The sequence below is a fragment of the Dendropsophus ebraccatus genome, chromosome 9, assembly GCF_027789765.1.
Source record: "Dendropsophus ebraccatus isolate aDenEbr1 chromosome 9, aDenEbr1.pat, whole genome shotgun sequence".
Lineage (NCBI taxonomy): Eukaryota > Metazoa > Chordata > Amphibia > Anura > Hylidae > Dendropsophus > Dendropsophus ebraccatus.
The window spans coordinates 77,929,525-77,948,282 of record NC_091462.1 but is presented as its reverse complement, the minus strand read 5'-3'; the positions used below and the strand labels follow the sequence as shown (position 1 = coordinate 77,948,282).

Sequence of the window (18,758 nt, the reverse complement as noted above, 5' to 3'; positions counted from 1 at the left end):
TCAGTAAACAAGCACCGATCAAGCAGATTAGCACTCATTTACTAAAGCGATCGGGCAGTGTATTACAGCCCTAACCAGGTACATGGGCATGACTAATGGTCTAGTAGGGACACCATACTCAAAAATACAACACTATCTGGCTCCACATTATGGGTTCTCATCTATTCACAAGATCTGAAAAAGGACAATACTAGCAATTGAAATACTACAGGCTACAGTGGTAGTATTCAAAAAGAAAACTTTAATTTCAAAAATATTAGATTCAGTGAATATATTACAGATATATCACAGACATGAGATATTGGACCTTTACTACAGAAATTAAGAAAAAAATACACATAAAATGTTAAAATTCTGTCTTTACAGATTCTCAAAAATGTTCATAGACCCAAATAAGAAACTAAAAGTATAATTCCACTTATGTGGCAAAAATAAAGCTTTGTGTTGGAATGGTAGAAGGGTCTGAAAACTTGCCCTGCCTTATCCCTTACTAACTGTGCTTACAGCCATCTAAACCACATAATGGGTGATCCCACACCTAATTCTCCCTACAATATCCCAGAATGTTATCCGCTCCTTCCACCATTCCATAGCACAGAATCCAACTATATAAAGATACCAATGTATAGGGAAACTTAACCATAAATCTGTCTATACATCAGTCACTTCCTATAGGTGCAATCTTTCTATATGAGTCTGTTCACATAACCTATGTAAGGAGATTGATGTATAGAGAAAGTACTCCAAAATACGTAGTCTCTTACGTATACTATGTGGGAACATAGCCTTAGTAAGTAAAGTACATTTCAGTCTCTCCATATGTGTAGTACTTGTCTCTCTATACATCAATCATATAGATGCTTGCATTGTCTCTTGGTGCAGTCTGCCTACCTAGATGTAGATAAGAGGGAGTTGAGATGCTCCTGCCAACCAGGACCCTCATGCCAATGAATACCAAACTGCGATCTGTTTCTGTTAGTTGGCAGCTTGTTAGTACAGTGCTCTGAGGAGTCTTCTGGCACCAAGAAATGGGGGAAACCATGATACACGTGATACATGCACTGTGCCAGTATCTGCTTCTTTTAATGATAAAGTATCTCTGGGGGGGGTCACAAAAAGGGTGAATGAGGTGATGACCATATTGACCAGGTGAGGGGGCAAGTAAAAGAAATTACTCCTGGGAAATCTAGGTGAGCTGATTTACCGGAGCGGAGTTTTCGCAGGCGAAGCTTGTTCACCAGGTAGATGGGCACTCTATGTATACCAAAGGGCAGACCGCTCTGGATGCATTGGTTTCAGGAACAGAAGGTGAAAACATTAACTTCTCACTTCTTCTCACTTTCAAGATGCAAGCATAATACTTTGCCTCTAAACCAAATGAACTGAACAATCCTAGCTCTATACCTGAAAACCATGGCAGAGCGGCTTGTGGAGAACACTTTGATATAAAACAAACTACTACATGGGCCTCATGGTGATAACAGTTGCAAATACCGCTCTGCTCTTAGTGATTTAGCAGAGCCAACATAAGAAATTTGACAATATCGTTACAGTTAATTCTGGATAAAAAGTTCCAAAAGAACACACAAAGAAAACAGGGTGGAAAAAAACGATTTAACATTTAATATAAAAATCGACATTGCATATGATTAGTAATCCAGATCGCATATTCTTATGAGCTCAAATAAGGTGATAATGCATATATTCTTTTCTTCTGCCCCTTTGAGGGATCTTGTTTAAAGCCTTTTGTATTTCGCCAGGTGATGATTGCAGCTGGGGCAGAAATGGTCCACGTCCTTACAGCCGTCCACACAGAAAGGAATGAGGCAGCATCCTAGCCAGCAACTGTGGACAAAGACACAGATAACATATCAATCACAAGTTTATAAAAAAAAAGACATCCAGATTGGTGTTCATTTCTTGCAGGACTTACAGCAGCTGATAAGTATGGGAAGACTTGAGACTTGTAAATAGAAGTAAATTACAAATCTTTATAACTTTCTGAAATCAGTTGATTTAAAAGAAAAATATTTTTGCTGGATAACCCCTTTAAAGGGAACCAATCACGTCGAAATTGCCCCCATTGATAAGGAAGCGTGCTGGTACATCAGCCAGCACGCTTCCCGTAATTGCAGGCAACGATCGAAAAATCTTTCGTATGTCGTTGATCATTGATATAGATCTGAACCAAAAATTATCGTTAATCATTCGCTGTAATTCCACTTTCGTTCCAGTTCCGCATTTTTTCACTAATTGTTCAGTGTAATTGCACATTGTTCATTGTTTTGCTCGGATCAGAAGGAATAAACGATCATAGTAACGATTGCAATAACGATCATAGTAACGATAGTAACTAACGATTATCGTTCTGTGTAATATGGTGAACGTTTTCAGGTTAACAATAAACAATCTAGTTCGCGATCGTTTATCGTTAGTCATTAATCGTTAAAAATCGATCCGTGTAATAGGAACCTTAGCCCATGTCTGTCCGTTATTGGATTCATGATTTGTACATTATTTTTACTGTTAAAATCAACAAACATATGTTAAAAAAGAAGCTATGGTTTTTGGAAAGAGATGTAGTAAAAATTAAATTAAAAAGTCTTTTTCATTTTACCCAATCAGTAGCAGGATGCCAAAGATAAGCCAGGTTAGGAGGCCAGAGTTGTATTCTATTCTTGTCACTATGTTCTGATGGCAAACAGGACAGGTACATGATGCTGGCGTGTCAGCGAAGGAAGTTCCCACAACCACTGTTGTGGTTACAGGAGACACAACCACTGTGAGAGGAAAGCAGAATAGTTACAAACAGAGGAACCTGGCAAAAAAATTATAATAGGGTGCAGCTACAACCACATTATGGCTATGATCACACGCTGTACAATAAATGGCCGTTCCGCTGTGAACGGCTGTTGTTTGTACAGTGTTGGAACATCGCCTATATCAGTTAGGCTATGTTTTCAAACAGTATTTTGGGATGTTTTTGAGCAATAAATGGCTTGATGGAAATTCACCAAAAGCAAAAGCTTTCTAAAAAAGAAACAAAGCTCTGATGCCAAAAACAGCTGAAAATACAGACCAAAATGTGAATATAGTCTAACGGCTTGGGGAAAACGTTTCTGGAATTGATGGAGCACAAATTGCTGTATACATCAAACTAGAAAAAGAAGTAACTTTATATAACATATGTCACTACAACATCTTCTTTTGGTCGTTGGTCCACAAAGACAGACGTCATTATTAGCTATAATAACAGACGTTATTTCAAAATTATGGATGTTATTTTGAAACAACCAACATTATTTGGGCTCAAATTGACAGCTGTCCACAAAAACAGCTATCAAACTGCCAAAAGAAGATGTTTTGTGGTCGTGGCCCAATGGTGCATCCAGCCAGTACAGTAAATTACTGACTAAACTTGTCAAGTGTGAAAGTACCCTTAGGCAGCAAAACTGTAATGTTAGTAACAATAGTAGATTTCCTAAAGCCATTCATGCCAGGCATACAAAGAAAAGTTGTTATTGTGAATTATCTGGGCACCCTTTTTCCACTAAGTGTTCTGATCACATAGCGTGGTCTTCTTCCTGCCCGTTCTCATGGTCGGTATGGGTGTGAACACTCAGACCAAGACCAATCAAAACTTTTGACATGTCTTTATGTCACACACACAACGTACCTGTGGGTTGTGCCCCTCCAACTCCACCATATGGTGGTGGGGGTGGATAGGCTCCTCCTACACCTGAATTGAGACAAATATGAAATTTTGAAGACGACTGCATATTTGGAGATGCATGCATTTGTCAATGGTATCTTGTTCTACCTACCTGCTGGTGAGTAAGCTGGACCGGTTGCTGGGTACCCCTTATCTGGCTGATACATGACAATTTATTTTTCACCTACAGGGAAAGAAAAAAAATGGCTTTAAAAAATAAAAAAAATCATCAGAGATCAGAATTATTTACTGTAAGAGCAGTAAGGATATGGAATTCTGTACCATACAATATTCTGATTCATTGAACATATTTAAGAATGCAACACTTGAAAAAATATAATAGTACTACAAACAGATGCTACATATTACAGATGCTACATTTCTGGAGATGGCCCTGTTAGGGTATGTTCACACTGAGCAATAGGTGAGTATTCAGCGAGGAATAGAAAAGGAAAGTTTTCTAATTGAAATTCCTGCTTGAATAGGCAAGCAGAATAGGAGCAGAATTCAAGCGGAATGCAAGTGGAATTCAAGCAGAATTCAAGCCCCATTGACTTATATAGGATTCCTCTAGCAGAATCTACCCAAAGAATTGACATGTCAATTCTTCAGGCAGAAAGGAGATCTGTGGCGGAATTTTTAGCACGGAAATTCCGCAATGTAAACGAAGAAGTGGAAAACACATTAAAGCATTAATTTTTTACGGATAGAGTTTCGAGCGGATTCCACGTGCATTTTTACGCGGAATCCGCCTAAAATTCTGCAAGTATTCCTCAGTGTAAATATACTCTAAATCAGGATTTATTCTTGCCCTAATATTGTTGACAGAAAAGCTGCCAATCACCAATGAACTTGGTTTGCTGCTTCCATGAGCTAAAGACAAGAAAACAAAAGTGGTAAAAGTACTGGACAGGACATTATGTTGTGCAAGCTTTATGTATCTTATTGTAGACACCATGTTCTCAGTATGACCGCTTCAGTTTTGGAAAGTTATTATATTTATGGGGAACCAGATGCAAAAGAGGGGAATGGCTAGGGACAGTGGGATTCCATGGCATATACCAAGGAGTGTGCCATGTATTGGACTGGGTGCCAACAAGCTGCCTTACCTTGGCAAGGGCATTGACTGACCTATTTCTCCAAATGAAAGAAAAATTTACTGTGCTGTAACATGGTTCATTCTATAATATTGAAGCACTTGAGTCACTGATGAGTGTTTCCTTGACACTTTCCATTGCACATTCCATCATCAAAAGACAATTGAGGCTGCATTGCTCCATAGCAGCGTAGCTTACCTTTTGGGTTACCTGTATTGGGTTACAAAAATAACTGACAGCAGGCAGTTCTTTAGTAAGACTAACCCCCGTGACAGGTTGGCCCCTATAGGATTATTAATCCTATATAAGGCCCGAATAGTGCGGTCTATGCGCACCCAAAACTGTCCAACATAAAAACCAAAAGAAAAAACTACGAATGCAAGACCAATGTATATATAAGTACTTTATTTTTTATTTATTATTAGAATATCAAAAAGAAATTATTTCAATTAAAAATACATACCAGGGGGGCTGGAGCTAATACAAATCCCCATTAAAACGGTGGATTAACTAGGTTCTTATACATAAGATATATCATCACAAAGTAGATAACTGTAGAAAATGGGGAACCTATATATACACATATATACTGGGCACTGGGTTGGTACTACATACAATAAATAAATATAACTCACAGTGAGTACACAGAAAGAAATACCATCCACATATAGTAAATATTACCCATACGTGTCCTTAGTATACGAGTCCACCTCACCATACACCCTCGTATACTAAGGACACGTATGGGTAATATTTACTATATGTGGATGGTATTCCTTTCTGTGTACTCACTGTGAGTTATATTTATTTCTTGTATGTAGTACCAACCCAGTGCCCAGTATATATGTGTATATATAGGTTCCCCATTTTCTACTGTTATCTACTTTGTGATATCATATCTTATTAATAAGAACCTAGTTAATCCACCGTTTTAATGGGGATTTGTATTAGCTCCAGCCCCCCTGGTATGTATTTTTAATTGAAATAATTTCTTTTTGATATTCTAATAATAAATAAAAAATAAAGTACTTATATATACATTGGTCTTGCATTCGTAGTTTTTTCTTTTGGTTTTTATGTTGCCCTATAGGATTATGCTGATGATTCATTGTCTTGCTATCAATAGTGCTAAAGTACACATACACTGATGTTTTGCACCTATATTTTGTTTTAGATGCCATAAATAGGATGTTTCCAGGTACTGATCATATCTACCCAGGACTGTCATATACACAAAGAAATTCTCTAGATCCATAGGTATTTAAAGTGACGCCACTAGAATAGTGACAACCACATACAGTATGTGAAAAAATATGGTCAAAAGGCATCTTCACTTCATTTACTGGCTATAGACCTGTACAGTATTTTGAGTAAAAAATAAAAAAAAACGCCTCACGGTTCCTTCTTTCTCTGCTGTTTGTTTTCTGCAGGAATTACCCACTCATTCCATCACTGGTGGAGAAACCACTGCTTAACCATTAAAAATGGGGGACATTTATGAAGTACGCTGGTCGTAAATTAGGCCCCAAATACAAGTTCAGTACACCGTATTCCTCAGGGTGTCATGCAGAGGCGGATTTACTTTACTGTAGGCCCCGGGCTGTTCACCAAGCCTGCCCCCCCCACACAACCCACTGTAACTATGACAGCACTGACAGTGGTGCTCATAGCACAGGATAGATAATGTCATAATGCCCTGAACTGTGCAAAATTGCTGTTAAAGCAGCGATTATTTGCAAATCATGGCAGAACTGTAGCCAGGACACATTACACTACTCAATTTCAACATTGAGTGTGTTTTTAATCCACTCCTGGTTTTGGTTGCAATATGAGGACTACAATACTGACAGAAATATACGTAGTGTGAACCCAGCCCAAAACTGTATTCAGCAATTTTCAGCAAACGTGTAAAATCTTCACAAATAATTCAAACCATGTGTTATACATTCAAAGACACCCACGAGTGTGGACACATTAACGGGATTCAGTCTTCACATCCTGCTCAGATCCTTTTGAGATCCGTTTGTCCAGACGGCAGAGACCTTCGGGGCAGAGGGGAGGACGGTAGCTGACGTTGTCACGCTACGTTTCGGAGATTCACGCCCTCCTTTCTCAAGCAATTAGAAAGGCCCCACCACTTTGAGAAACCTACACCTGTGAGTGTGCGTAAATCAGGCACAGGAGGAGAATAGAATAGAATGTAGACTTCAGCTAAGCACTTCTCCCTCCTCTATCCAATGATTGGTGGGGGTATAAACATTCCAGACCCTCGACTGATCAATCCTTGTGACACAGTTTTTAAAGCACCATGGACACATGAAGTAGCTGCATCAGTAATCTAAAGTTGGTAAAGAACAGACGCTAGCACAACTCCTGACACAAAACCTGTTGGTAGCAGGATGCATCAGAATATATAGTAGCCAAGCAATACAACACAAATAGGTGCACACACAAGTTGCAAACAAAGACATAAAGAAACCTTTTTCTTCAGCAGAGAACATAATATTAAAGTGCACCAATGATGTAACCTGTCAGTAATGTTGCCAGTTCACTTGAAACACTTGAAAGATTAATATAGCAGGTGCGGATTTCCCTTACAGCCACACGCCACAGCAGAGCTCTCTTCCCTGGAGAAACCAACCTTCTCGTCTCATAAACCCTTCCAGGACTTACATCACTGATGAAACCTCAGTAAGGCTGGTTCACGCTTCGTTTTTGCAATCCGTTTAACATGCAAAAAACGGATGCAATTGTGTGTCATAAGTTTGGATCCGTTTTTCCATTGACTTCCATTTAAAAAAAAACAAAAAAACAAAACAGATTGAAACGGATGCTTTTTTTAACGGACACAAAAGTAGTGTTGACTACATTTTTCTATCCGTTAAAAGTAACCAATTAAAAATGGATATGTTGAACGGACTGAAAAAAACGCAGTGTGAACCCAGCCTAACATACATCTGCCATCCACCACTTCTGACAGGATATGAAGTCAATTGCCTGAACTATAACTGCACAGTAATATATCATAAATGAAAAGAGAAAAAAAAAGCATGGCTGCACATCTGCATGGTATACACTGATCTATTACTTATCAGCAAAATAACCACCTCTGCACAGCGAGCTCAACCACCAACCAAATGATATCACAGACCCAAGCAGCCCAGCAGCCCCCTTGCTGGCAGGCTAGCCCCCTGGCTTTTGACCACACACCCCTACAGGAACAGCATCACAGCTCCATCACCAACACTAGATCTTATAAACTCACCTTTTCTTGGTGCTCCCAGCCACAGGACTGAAAGAAAATGCAGCTGTATTCCTACGGGTAGGAAGGGGGTACTTTTACCGCGGTGGAGCAATGCCTGTTGTTCTATGGGATCTCTTATGGCACGCCTTATGGTCTGTTTATACAGAAAGATTTATTTTACAGATTTTGGAAGCTAAAGCCAGGAATAGGCTATAAACAGGGAACAGGTCATTAAAGAAAAACTCTTCAAGTCAGTACATTTACAACAATAGGCTACTTATAAGTTTTCTTTTAAACATAAAAAAAAAAACTCACAACAACCAAATGTTCTTAAAATTATTCTATTCTGATCCTTATTTTTTGGTCTATGGGGCTGTGTGAGGAGTTATTTTTGGTGCCATAATCTGTACTTTCTACTGGTATCTTACTTGCCCATATGCAACATCTTCAATACTTTTTATTACAAATTTTCCGCATTTCATGAGACCAAAAATCAGCAATTTAGCATTTTGGCACACACAGTGATATCAATTATGTTTATTTATATATTTATTTATAAAATGGGAAAATTGGATTTAAACTTTAATTATGTCATGGGATTTTTTTTACTGTAACCTGAGGGACTTCTATGATGACTGTACTGATCTCTCATCAGGGATGGGATCTTTGCCCCGGATGCAGGTAAAGTCATCTATTATTGATGGCTTATCCCTCCTAGAGATGATCGAACAGCGGGAATTTTCAGGTTCGTTCGAACTCGAACCATAGGCAATTGATTCCCGCTGCCTTCCCGTTCCATGGGGAAGGTGGAGACAGCCTGAGTACCGCCAGGAAAACAGGGATACAGCCTATTTCCTAGGCTGTATCTCTGTTTTCCAGGCGGTACCCCGGCTGTCTCCACCTTCCCCACAGAACGGGAAGGCAGCAGGAATCAAATGCCTATGGTTCGATCATCGTTCCCACCGTTCAATCATCTCTAGGAGAACTTGTCTAAGCCTGTTTTGAAGCCCTCCACTGTTTTTGCTGTGACCAGATCCTGCGGTAGACTATTCCACAGATTCACTGTTCTCATGGTAAAGAAGGCTTGTCACCTCCGGAGATTCAACCTTATTTTCTCCAGGCGGAGGCAGTGCCCCCTTGTCCATTGAGGGGGTTTTCCCTAAAACATCTTTTCCCCCAAATTTCTTGTAGGGGCCATTTATATACTTAATCATATCTCCCCTTATACATCTCTTCTCCAGACTAAACAAATGTAATTCTTTTAATCTATTCTCATAACTAAGATGCTTTGTTCCCCTTATTAGTTTAGTTGCCCGTCTTTGTACCCTTTCCACGTAATATTGTTGTTACCAATTGTACAATGGCAGAATCTTTTTGTTTCACTGAGAACATAATTCTCTATGTGACCTTCATTACTGGGTGTGACATTCTACATGTCCCAATGATGAAATTTCAGAAAGAGGAAATTCCATTGTGGTTATGGTGTTCTGTATATAGTGTACAAACAAATCAAAAGTCAACAGATTGGTAGATACTTCTCTGTGAAACATTTGCATGTAGGTGTAAGACAGTGTTTTATAACAAAGTATTTCCCGTTCTATTCTTACGTAATGTGTACAAAATGGGGGTTAACAATTAACAACATCCTCTGCATGGGGGCCTGGTTGGCCAATCGGGCACAGAAGGAGGGGGAACCAATGTTTTGCCCAGAAGCTGGATGTATGAAAGCAGCAGTGTTTCATACAGAGCACAATGCACACAGAGTGGTTAGCTAGGAAGATGTCCCCAAATAAGTTCAGGGCACAAGGACACACACCCCATTTTCCCTCTCTCAGATTAGGAAAGCTACTGTTACTGTGTATTACAGTTTACTAAGAGTTAAGCACGTTGGCAAATGTTCAATTGATAGAGAAAATGTAATTCTGAGTACTACTTGTAGCTACCGGATGAAACAGAGTCAGGGCAGCACCCCCTTACTATTCCAGATGCATTCCTTGGTTTGTGAGACATATTCTGCCTCTGTCCCTCCCAGATTATCCTCCCTGGGGATCAGTTCTCAGAACATATTCTTGCAGTTCATGACACTTTGGCAATATAACCACAATCAAAGACAATTGACTCAATCTATCACTAACAGTGAATACACTAATACAATATAATATATGCAGATACATAGCTAATATTTTTATGTATTAATGTCTCATGGTGGAAAATTCCAGTAACCACCAATGTGCATCAGGAAACGTCCTAGAATTCTGGATGCATTATTTGGCAGCCTGGTCTGGTGCCAGCACCCAGGCAAATGCTCCTGGGTGCTGACACTGGTCAGGAGCACATACAGTTAAATGCAGCGGTGTGTTTGACAGGGCCAGGAGACATTGGCATTGGCACACATTTTTGACACATGCACTGACTGACAAAATATACAAAGAAAAAAAGACAGGCACAGCGCCTCATAGGGTGACAAGCTTCAACCTCTATCCATATGCTCACCTTTTAGCTTGTGAATACCACAAACATAATGATCGCATGAAATATCAACCCAGGCCGCAGCTCCAGGTCAGCTCATCTGTACACTATGGCTAATACAGTCCAACTAATTCCACAGCACAAAAGATAGGCCATGCATGGCCTAAGTATAAAATCCTGTTTATTACTAGTCCATATAAAAATGACACATTTTGAGGCCGCAGGCTCTTTCTCAAGTTATAATGCATGTGTGAAGGCACCCTTATAGAATAGTATTTTCAAATCTTATGTACTTGTGCTTGTATTGGTAACTACGTTTTCTCCCATACTGAAAGATGTCTCATCTGCCAGTATTTCCATTACTATTAAATTATTATTATTAATTATTTTGTTACCAATACCATGACAGGGTACATGAGTCATGCCACCCTTGCCCACAAGTTATGTGCTATATGTCAGTTATGTCTTTCTTTAAGCATTATGTAGTTTCTGCAAACCTCTTTGGTTTGAGCAGGAAGCAGATTATTCATGCATACACCTGCAAAATGGTACGGTGATATTTACTATTCAAAAAAAAAAAAAAATCTATATGAGTGAAGCCATTATTTGAGTTTCCACCTCTCTATCTGCCTTAGTCACACAAACGCAAAAATGCTTTTCACTTATGACTCACATGACACATGATCTATGGTATATGTTTACAACATACATTAACCACACAACACAGTTCTAAAAGAATTTTTGTTGCATGATTATAAGACTTAAAGCCATGTCAGCTATAAAACCACTAGTTTAAACCAATAAAGGTATATGATAGCAATCCTTGCGTGAGAAAAAGAAGGATGTGTTCTGAGAACAGAGCTCTCTGGTTATAGCTATAATAAGGGTAGTCTGAACTAAGCAGAGGACCTTTGGCCTCCCCTAAGGGACCCCGCACTCTCTACATCAAGTGAATGTACCACTAAGGCTAATGACATTTTTTTATATTACCTGGTTGGTGCCAGTGCGGAGAGCCCGTTCCCACCATCCGGTTTCTTTATATGCAAATAGGGCTCCCAGTGTACCCATATCCCCTTCCCTCAGTGACGTGCCTAACCGTATACATGGCACCCCCTTACCTAATACCTTGTATTCTCAAGCTTTCTCATATTATACATATAGTTTCCATTATTTTAAATTCTAGTGGAAGGGGATATCCCATTCATGATTTTATAACAAAAGTCCTGAAGGACTCTCTGCACTGCTACCATAGAAAATACATCATCTTTTGCTTACACATCCTCTTTGGTAATGTTTTTAACCAGGCCCGGACTGATCCAAAGGGGATCAAGTGAATTCCCCGGTGGGTACATGACCTAGAGTGGGACGCCTTTGTGTCTAGTTCATGTCAAAGACAAAGCCACTATGTCTCTGTGATTCACAGGCTCTGCAAGGGGCCGTATGACAAGATGTCAAGTCACCCTTCTCTTCCTGGGCTCCCCTTCTGATCTCACAGTGATGCCAGAAGTGCTCTCCTGCGTCTTCTTCACCCAAGTATGCAACAACACATTATATGGGAAAATGAAAGAAGGTTTTCAAAAATATAACTATATATATATATATAATATATAAAAAAAATCCCCATATTGCTCAGTGAACTGAAAAATAAAAGAGTAATGGTTCTTAGAAGGAGGAAAAAATAAAACTGTCATAAAAGTACTATAAGGGCTTCACATAGTAATTACACCATCACTTACTATAACATCATGGTGATCACATGGACTATACCACTGTGGCAACTGTGGCGTACACACAGTACCATGTTGCTTCATGCATGTTCGACCCCAGCCGATGACCCCAGCCTTTACCATGTCCTATTCTACAGTTTTTTAGAATGGAAAGTGTACTTTAAAGTGGGGATTTAGAATCAAATGTAAAATGATTTGCAGTTCTAATTTCCTTTTGCCGCTCAAACTAATTGGTCTTAATGTGTTGTGCGTTCAGCGCTGCGGTCCATTTACATAAACACAATTACTGTTAAGATGGATGCCAAGTATTACCAGCATTTGTAACGTTAGTCACTCAGCATAACTTAGCATAATGATTTAGACTTGATCAACTTGCTAGGTTGTCCATAAGGGTGTTTACATGCTGCAAAAGCATTAAAAGCCACTTGTAGTCTTGCAATTTATATTTTATTGTTCCAATATACTTAGACTGAAGGAAAAAATTTTAGATAACTTTGACTGCATTCATTGTACCAGTTTTTTATACAGCTCCTATGCAGATCTATGTATCCATGTGGTTACTAGGGATGAGCCAACCGGCCGAGGTTCGGGTTCGTATGAACCTGAACTCTCGGTTTCTGATTCCCGCTGTCTGCCCGCTCCGTGGAGAGGGTGGATACAGCCTGAGCCATAGCCATGCTGTATCCCAGTTTTCCAGGCGGTCCTCAGGCTGTATCCACCCTCTTCACGGAGCGGGCAGACAGCGGGAATTAGAAGCCGAGAGTTCAGGTTCATACGAACCCAAACCTTGGCCGGTTGGCTCATCTCTAGTGGTTACAGACTATAGCCAGGATATGTCATTTAATAATGCAGTCGTTATGTATAGTCTGATCTCCCATAGGAGCTGTATACACAAACAGCAGGATACATCAAGACTATTTGCAAAGCTGGAACAGTTGTTTTTTTAAGCTCATTAGAACAATAAAACTATCATGCCCTATAAACTATTAACTCCCATAAGGACATATGAGTTTATTACTCTGCTTGTTATCTAGTATGAGTAATATATAAAGGGGGAAAAAAACTGAATTTAAAAATAAGAAAAACGATATTCTTGTTGTCATTTTCACAATACTAGGCTATCTGTAATATTAATAATAGATGAGGGCGGCTTACTTCCTCTATGAAGGAAATGGCCTTTGTGCCTGGTAACTTTCCAGCACACATTAAACATCATTCCTACATTAGTAAAGCAGCATATCACATAAAGTCAAGAAAGAATTCTTTAGCTATTAGCAAACTACTGCAGTTACATAGTTACAAGACGGGATGGTTATACTATAACTATACTCATTAAACAGGTAAAACAGAAAAGGTTATATATTAAACTCAATAGGTTTACTGTAAGGGTGTGCTCATTTTACAGCTGGCTTTAAGAATGACTATCATTTAAAAAAAAGCTTGAGTCAAATGTTTAGATCAGTCGGAATATTGGCATTGAGACCTCCACCAATCACTAGAAGAAGCAAGAAGAAGCACTCAGCTGAGCACTCACTCTCCCCTGCATCTTCTTTCTGCTGGGCTGTTGAAAAACAACGATCAGCCAATGAGCTAGTGTCTGATCGTTCAACCGCTGATCACTGGCTCTATTAAATAAAGAGATATCTGCCTGATTTGGCAGAAAATGGCTTTGTGTAATAGGGCAGCATAAACCTACTGACAGAGAGGGGCTGATTTACTAAGGGTCCTATTAGATGAAGTGATTTTCATGTTCTTCGATTAACAATAAACATGCGCTTTGAAGAACGATCTGAAATTGCTCACCACAATACACAAAACAATAGTCATTAACGATTGTCATTTAATCGCTAGGTATTATTACACTGGCAGATAACAGATCATTTTCGGTCATTATAGCGAGTTGCTACATAATAATTGCTCTGCGCAATAGGGCCCTAAGATTGTCTAGTTTTTAAGAACTCCCCCAAATTGACAAATTTATTATTGTGTCCTATTGCCTCTAGTAAATCTGGTGTTTTTTTCACATGACAAAACTAAAACCCGACCATCCCACTGCACTAGAAGTGGCTGATATTTATAATGGAAAACACATAAATTTTTTTCTAATAAATATGGTGGTTGTGGCTGGTTTTAAAGCGATACTGTAACCACAACCCTCAATGACTATTACGTTGATGACTGTAAATCCTTCCCGGTTGTGTCTTCTAAAATGCGCCTGTTGACTTGGTTAAGGTAAATATTTTTTTCTTTAATCTGCAGACGGTACCAGCGGTTTGGGGGAGAGGTTTGTGTATAGAGTATCGCATGACATGCCAACTTTTCAGTTTTAGGCTATGTTCACACTACGTAAAAAAAGGCCATATGTCATAACGGGCATATTTGCGCAAACAACGGCCGTTGTTTTGCAAATAACGGATGTTGTTTGTGCAAATACGGCCGTTGTTGTGACATACGGTGGGTTTTTTATAACGTAGTGTGAACCCGGCCTTAAACCACAAAGTGGCGGGTAGGCGCTTTTGAGATGCACATTACTAAAGTTGTGAAACAACAAACCAACAGGGAAAAACTAACACAAAACAACAATTTAATGACAGAAACATGTTATTAAACCGGGACGGGTTTCTTTAAATCATGAATGTTTGCAGATTCTTTGCATCCAGGCAGTAATCAAGACACACAAGCTATAAACAAATGCATGAGATGGAAAGGAAAAGTCAGCTTTTTCTTTTCACAAACAGCACCACTGTTGTTCATGTCTGACATAGGCTATGTTCACACAACGTCAAAAATGGAAAAAAAAACGTCCGATTTCGCTATTTAAAAAAACGTCCGTTTTTGCAGCAATTTAACTGACTTTAATGAATTGCATTGAAGTCAATGGGAAGACGGACGTCCTATGCACACAATGCATTGAAAAATGACGTTTTTGCCGCGGACGTCAAAATAATGAACATGAACATTATTTTCGGACGTTTTTTGCAAATAGCGGACGTTTTTTATTAGTTGTTCACACACAGTTCTTCTTTTGTCACCGTTCTTTCTCCGTTTTTACTATTAAATTCAATGGACTTTTCAATTAAGCCACAACCAAAGGCCAATTAGTAACCCCAAACTAAAATAATGTGCAAACACCCGTCATTGCACTAAGGGGATGCCAGGCTTTGAAAAACTTGTTATTTTAGACCCAAAATAACGGACGTCATTTTAAACGGACCCGAAAAAAAACGTGTGAACATAGCCATATACTGAAATTTATGTTTTTTTTTAAAAAAAAGCCCTTTAAATTAAAGCACAAATTTTTTGATAATTAGCTTTTTTGATTAGGCTGGTTTCACATTGCCTTATAATTCTGGAAAACGCCACAGCATTTTTTTTTTTTTTTTGCAAAAACACCAGCGGCCAGATGTTAGCTGGAAGTCAATGGAAGTTTATGATCTGCCTTACACACATGGCGTTTTTTTCTCCTCTCTGGCGTTTTTGAGGCTCTTTGGCAGTTTTGTCAAAATGCAGCATGGTGAGGGTGCAGTGGGTTTTTTTTTTGCAAACTGTGGCATTTCTTCTCCCATGATAGACTTCAATGGGGTTGTTCTGGTTGTCTCAAAAACACCATTGCTGTGTGTATGTTTTTTTTTTGTTTTTTTTTGTCACATTTAGTGGTCCAGCAGCTACTGTAGGTCATGTGATGGCAGAGGAAAAAAAGTTCAGCACACAAAAAAGACTAAACAATAAACAAGATCATTCACACAAAAAGTCAAAAACGCTAGAAAAATGCCAGAAGAAAATGCAAATGCATGAAAAAGATGTCATGTGCCGCAACCTAAAAGTGCCAAAGAAAATCAATATTCTTTTTATAATATTCAGCTTTGACACAAGTCTTTTCATATCACGTTTTTGTGGTGCTTATTAGTGTGGTGTATGATTTGTTTTTTACACTATCCTATGGAAATGCACAGAGGTCTGCGTTATTCCTCTGTTCTATTCCATCAGCAGAGTAGAAAAACAAACCCTGTCAAAAGCCAACCCAATGGTGACCAAAACATCAATTTTCTGGCCTTTAACTATAAGGCTATAGTTAACACAACATTACTTTCAGGTGGTATTTTTTTTTGGAGCGCCATCATTTTAAAGGGAAAATACATCTCTATTATGAAAATTTCCGGCCATCCAAAAATGACCGGAAAACAATGTTGTGTTAACATAGCCTAAGATGATATTTCAACATTTGTATTTCAAAACATTTAAAAAAACTAACATACATACTAACTTTCTTCCATAGACAGCACCACTCTTGTTTCCAGTTGACTTCAATGGAACTGAGTTACAAAACCAACACTGAAACTGGAGACAAGAGTGGTGTTGTCTCTGAAAGAAAGTGGCTATGTCTTGTAGTGCTGGATAACCCATTTAACCCCTTCCCGACACGTCATTTCTGCACACCGTTCCGGCAGATGGACATGCCGGTACGTGACAGGGATGACACAGGCGCAGGAGCTGCATACATATATTTAGTATAACCGCATGCGTAATGATGCTGGTAATAAAATCATTACATGATTAAACCTGCACGGTGACCGCAGGAAATTTTAAATGAGAAAAATGCTAATATTGTCATTTTTTCATTAAAAAAAATTGCATTTTTCAAAAAAATTTTTGCACATCTGCCAAAATTTACCACTAACCTAAGGTACAATATGTCACAAAAAAAACTCTCTCAGAATCAGAAAGAAAAGTAATAGCACCACATAGCTACAACTGCACAAAGTGAGACAGGTTGGATTTTAAAAAAAATGGTCTCTGGTCAGTCCAGTCCTGAAGGGGTTAAGCTTGATAAGCAGCAGCTGGGGAAACATGATTTAGCTGCTGTCTGTCCTTATTATATACAATCTGGTAAAACTGAACACATTGCAGCTTAGGTTCTGATTATGTTAAAAAAATAAAAACTCAGCAAAAACTTAAAATTGCTAATGTAGAAACACAAGGTGCAGCCACAAACCTTTTTATCCAATGCTAGGAATACAATGCAGGAACAAAATGTGTGCACCTGGATCCTAGCAGAGTCTATCATTCAGGAAAAACAAGTTTATGGCTACGTACGCTTGGAATACATGAGGAGACTACAAACACCTACTCAAAGACGTTGTTTGGCGTAAATAAAAAATATCACTCATAAGCACCTAATATAGATAGACTATGCAATATTTTATAGTAATCCCAAGGCATCTACAGTATTATTGTATAGATATTTGTACATACTTTTCTATTTGCAGCTGCTGTACTGTAGAATCTTTGGTTGAACACCTGTAACACCGGTCCATAATGAATGGTCTTCACATGGTGAAGTTTATGCACTCTATTTATAGAAGGTAATTATTGTTTTTTTTACTTGTGTGGTATCCCTTTTAGGGTGCGTTCACACGTACAGGATCTGCAGGAGATCTGCTGCAGATTTGATGGCGCAGATTTGAATCTGCAGCAGATTTAATGGCCCAGAGTTGCTTTGCATTGAATCTGCAACTTCAAATCTGTGCCATCAGATCTGCTGCAGATCCTGTATGTGTGAACGCACCCTTAAGGGTGCGTTCACACGTACAGGATCTGCAGCAGATTTGAAGTTGCAGATTCAATGCAAAGCAATTATGGGCCATCAAATCTGCTGCGGATCTGCTGCAGATTCAAATCTGCGCCATCAAATCTGCTGCAGACCCTGTATGTGTGAACTCACCCTCAAGTGGGCAAAGTTAAAATGACCTTTTCACTGCTTGCATACAATTCGATAGTCTTACCAGAATTACACAGCAACAAAACAGCTATACTAAAAAATAATACTTATTAGAGGACACAAACATACATTAGCCCTGTGCTTGCATACCTATGAAAGGTACTGCAGATAAAGACTGACAAAACATACATTTTAGTAAAATACTGAGAAGCAAAAAAAAGGGTGTGTAGACCATTTAGAGTAAAAGGTTAGAATAAGTATTAACTAACAACAAAACATGAAAGAGCAACTCACCAGCCGACTCCTCGGGAACTGCAGTTCAGAAAGGACTGGCTGAGCGACTGAAGCAAGAATGGAGAGGGAGGGTAATTTGCCTTAATGAGAAGTCACTGGATTACAGCCCACAGTGAACTCTGCAACTCCTACAGTCATCTCAGGCAGGATATTGGATAACTGGCAAAGTAGCACATGATTTATTCCAACCATGTGCCTTCTTGTAGTATAATAAAATTATTATCAGTCCAAAACAGACAAATAATATGGGATGTGCCTGTAATGAAATAATAGATATAGGCTATGTTGGTCTATTGGTCAGTATTTTCTCAATTAAAATCAGGAGTGGAACTGACAGGGCAAAATTGTAATGGAAAGATTTGCACAGCTTCTGTGTTTTCATTCCACTCCTGGTTTTGGCTGAGAAAAAGAAACTGACCAAAGACAGACGCAAGTACTTTGTGTGAACTTAGCCATAAAAAAGAACTATTTTTAGAGAGTATCCTTCCACATTCTG

The 18,758-nt window shown here is 38.9% G+C and overlaps 1 protein-coding gene across 2 annotated transcripts; it reads right to left on the bottom strand.

Moving 5' to 3' along the window:
* Positions 1-221: 221 nt before the first annotated feature.
* LOC138801144 (lipopolysaccharide-induced tumor necrosis factor-alpha factor homolog) lies at positions 222-18,356 on the bottom strand. Of its 2 annotated transcripts, XM_069983668.1 has the most exons (6): positions 18,263-18,352; positions 8,075-8,207; positions 3,825-3,896; positions 3,677-3,739; positions 2,618-2,780; positions 222-1,845 (listed from the first exon to the last, which is right to left on the bottom strand). In XM_069983668.1, the coding sequence occupies exons 3-6, from the start codon at positions 3,877-3,879 to the stop codon at positions 1,737-1,739; spliced, it is 390 nt and encodes a 129-aa protein (XP_069839769.1). In that variant the 5' UTR covers positions 3,880-3,896; positions 8,075-8,207; positions 18,263-18,352; the 3' UTR covers positions 222-1,736. The 2 variants fall into 2 exon arrangements, with proteins under 2 accessions (XP_069839769.1, XP_069839767.1); XM_069983666.1 differs by lacking the exon at positions 8,075-8,207 and having other exon boundaries at positions 18,263-18,356.
* Positions 18,357-18,758: the final 402 nt, after the last annotated feature.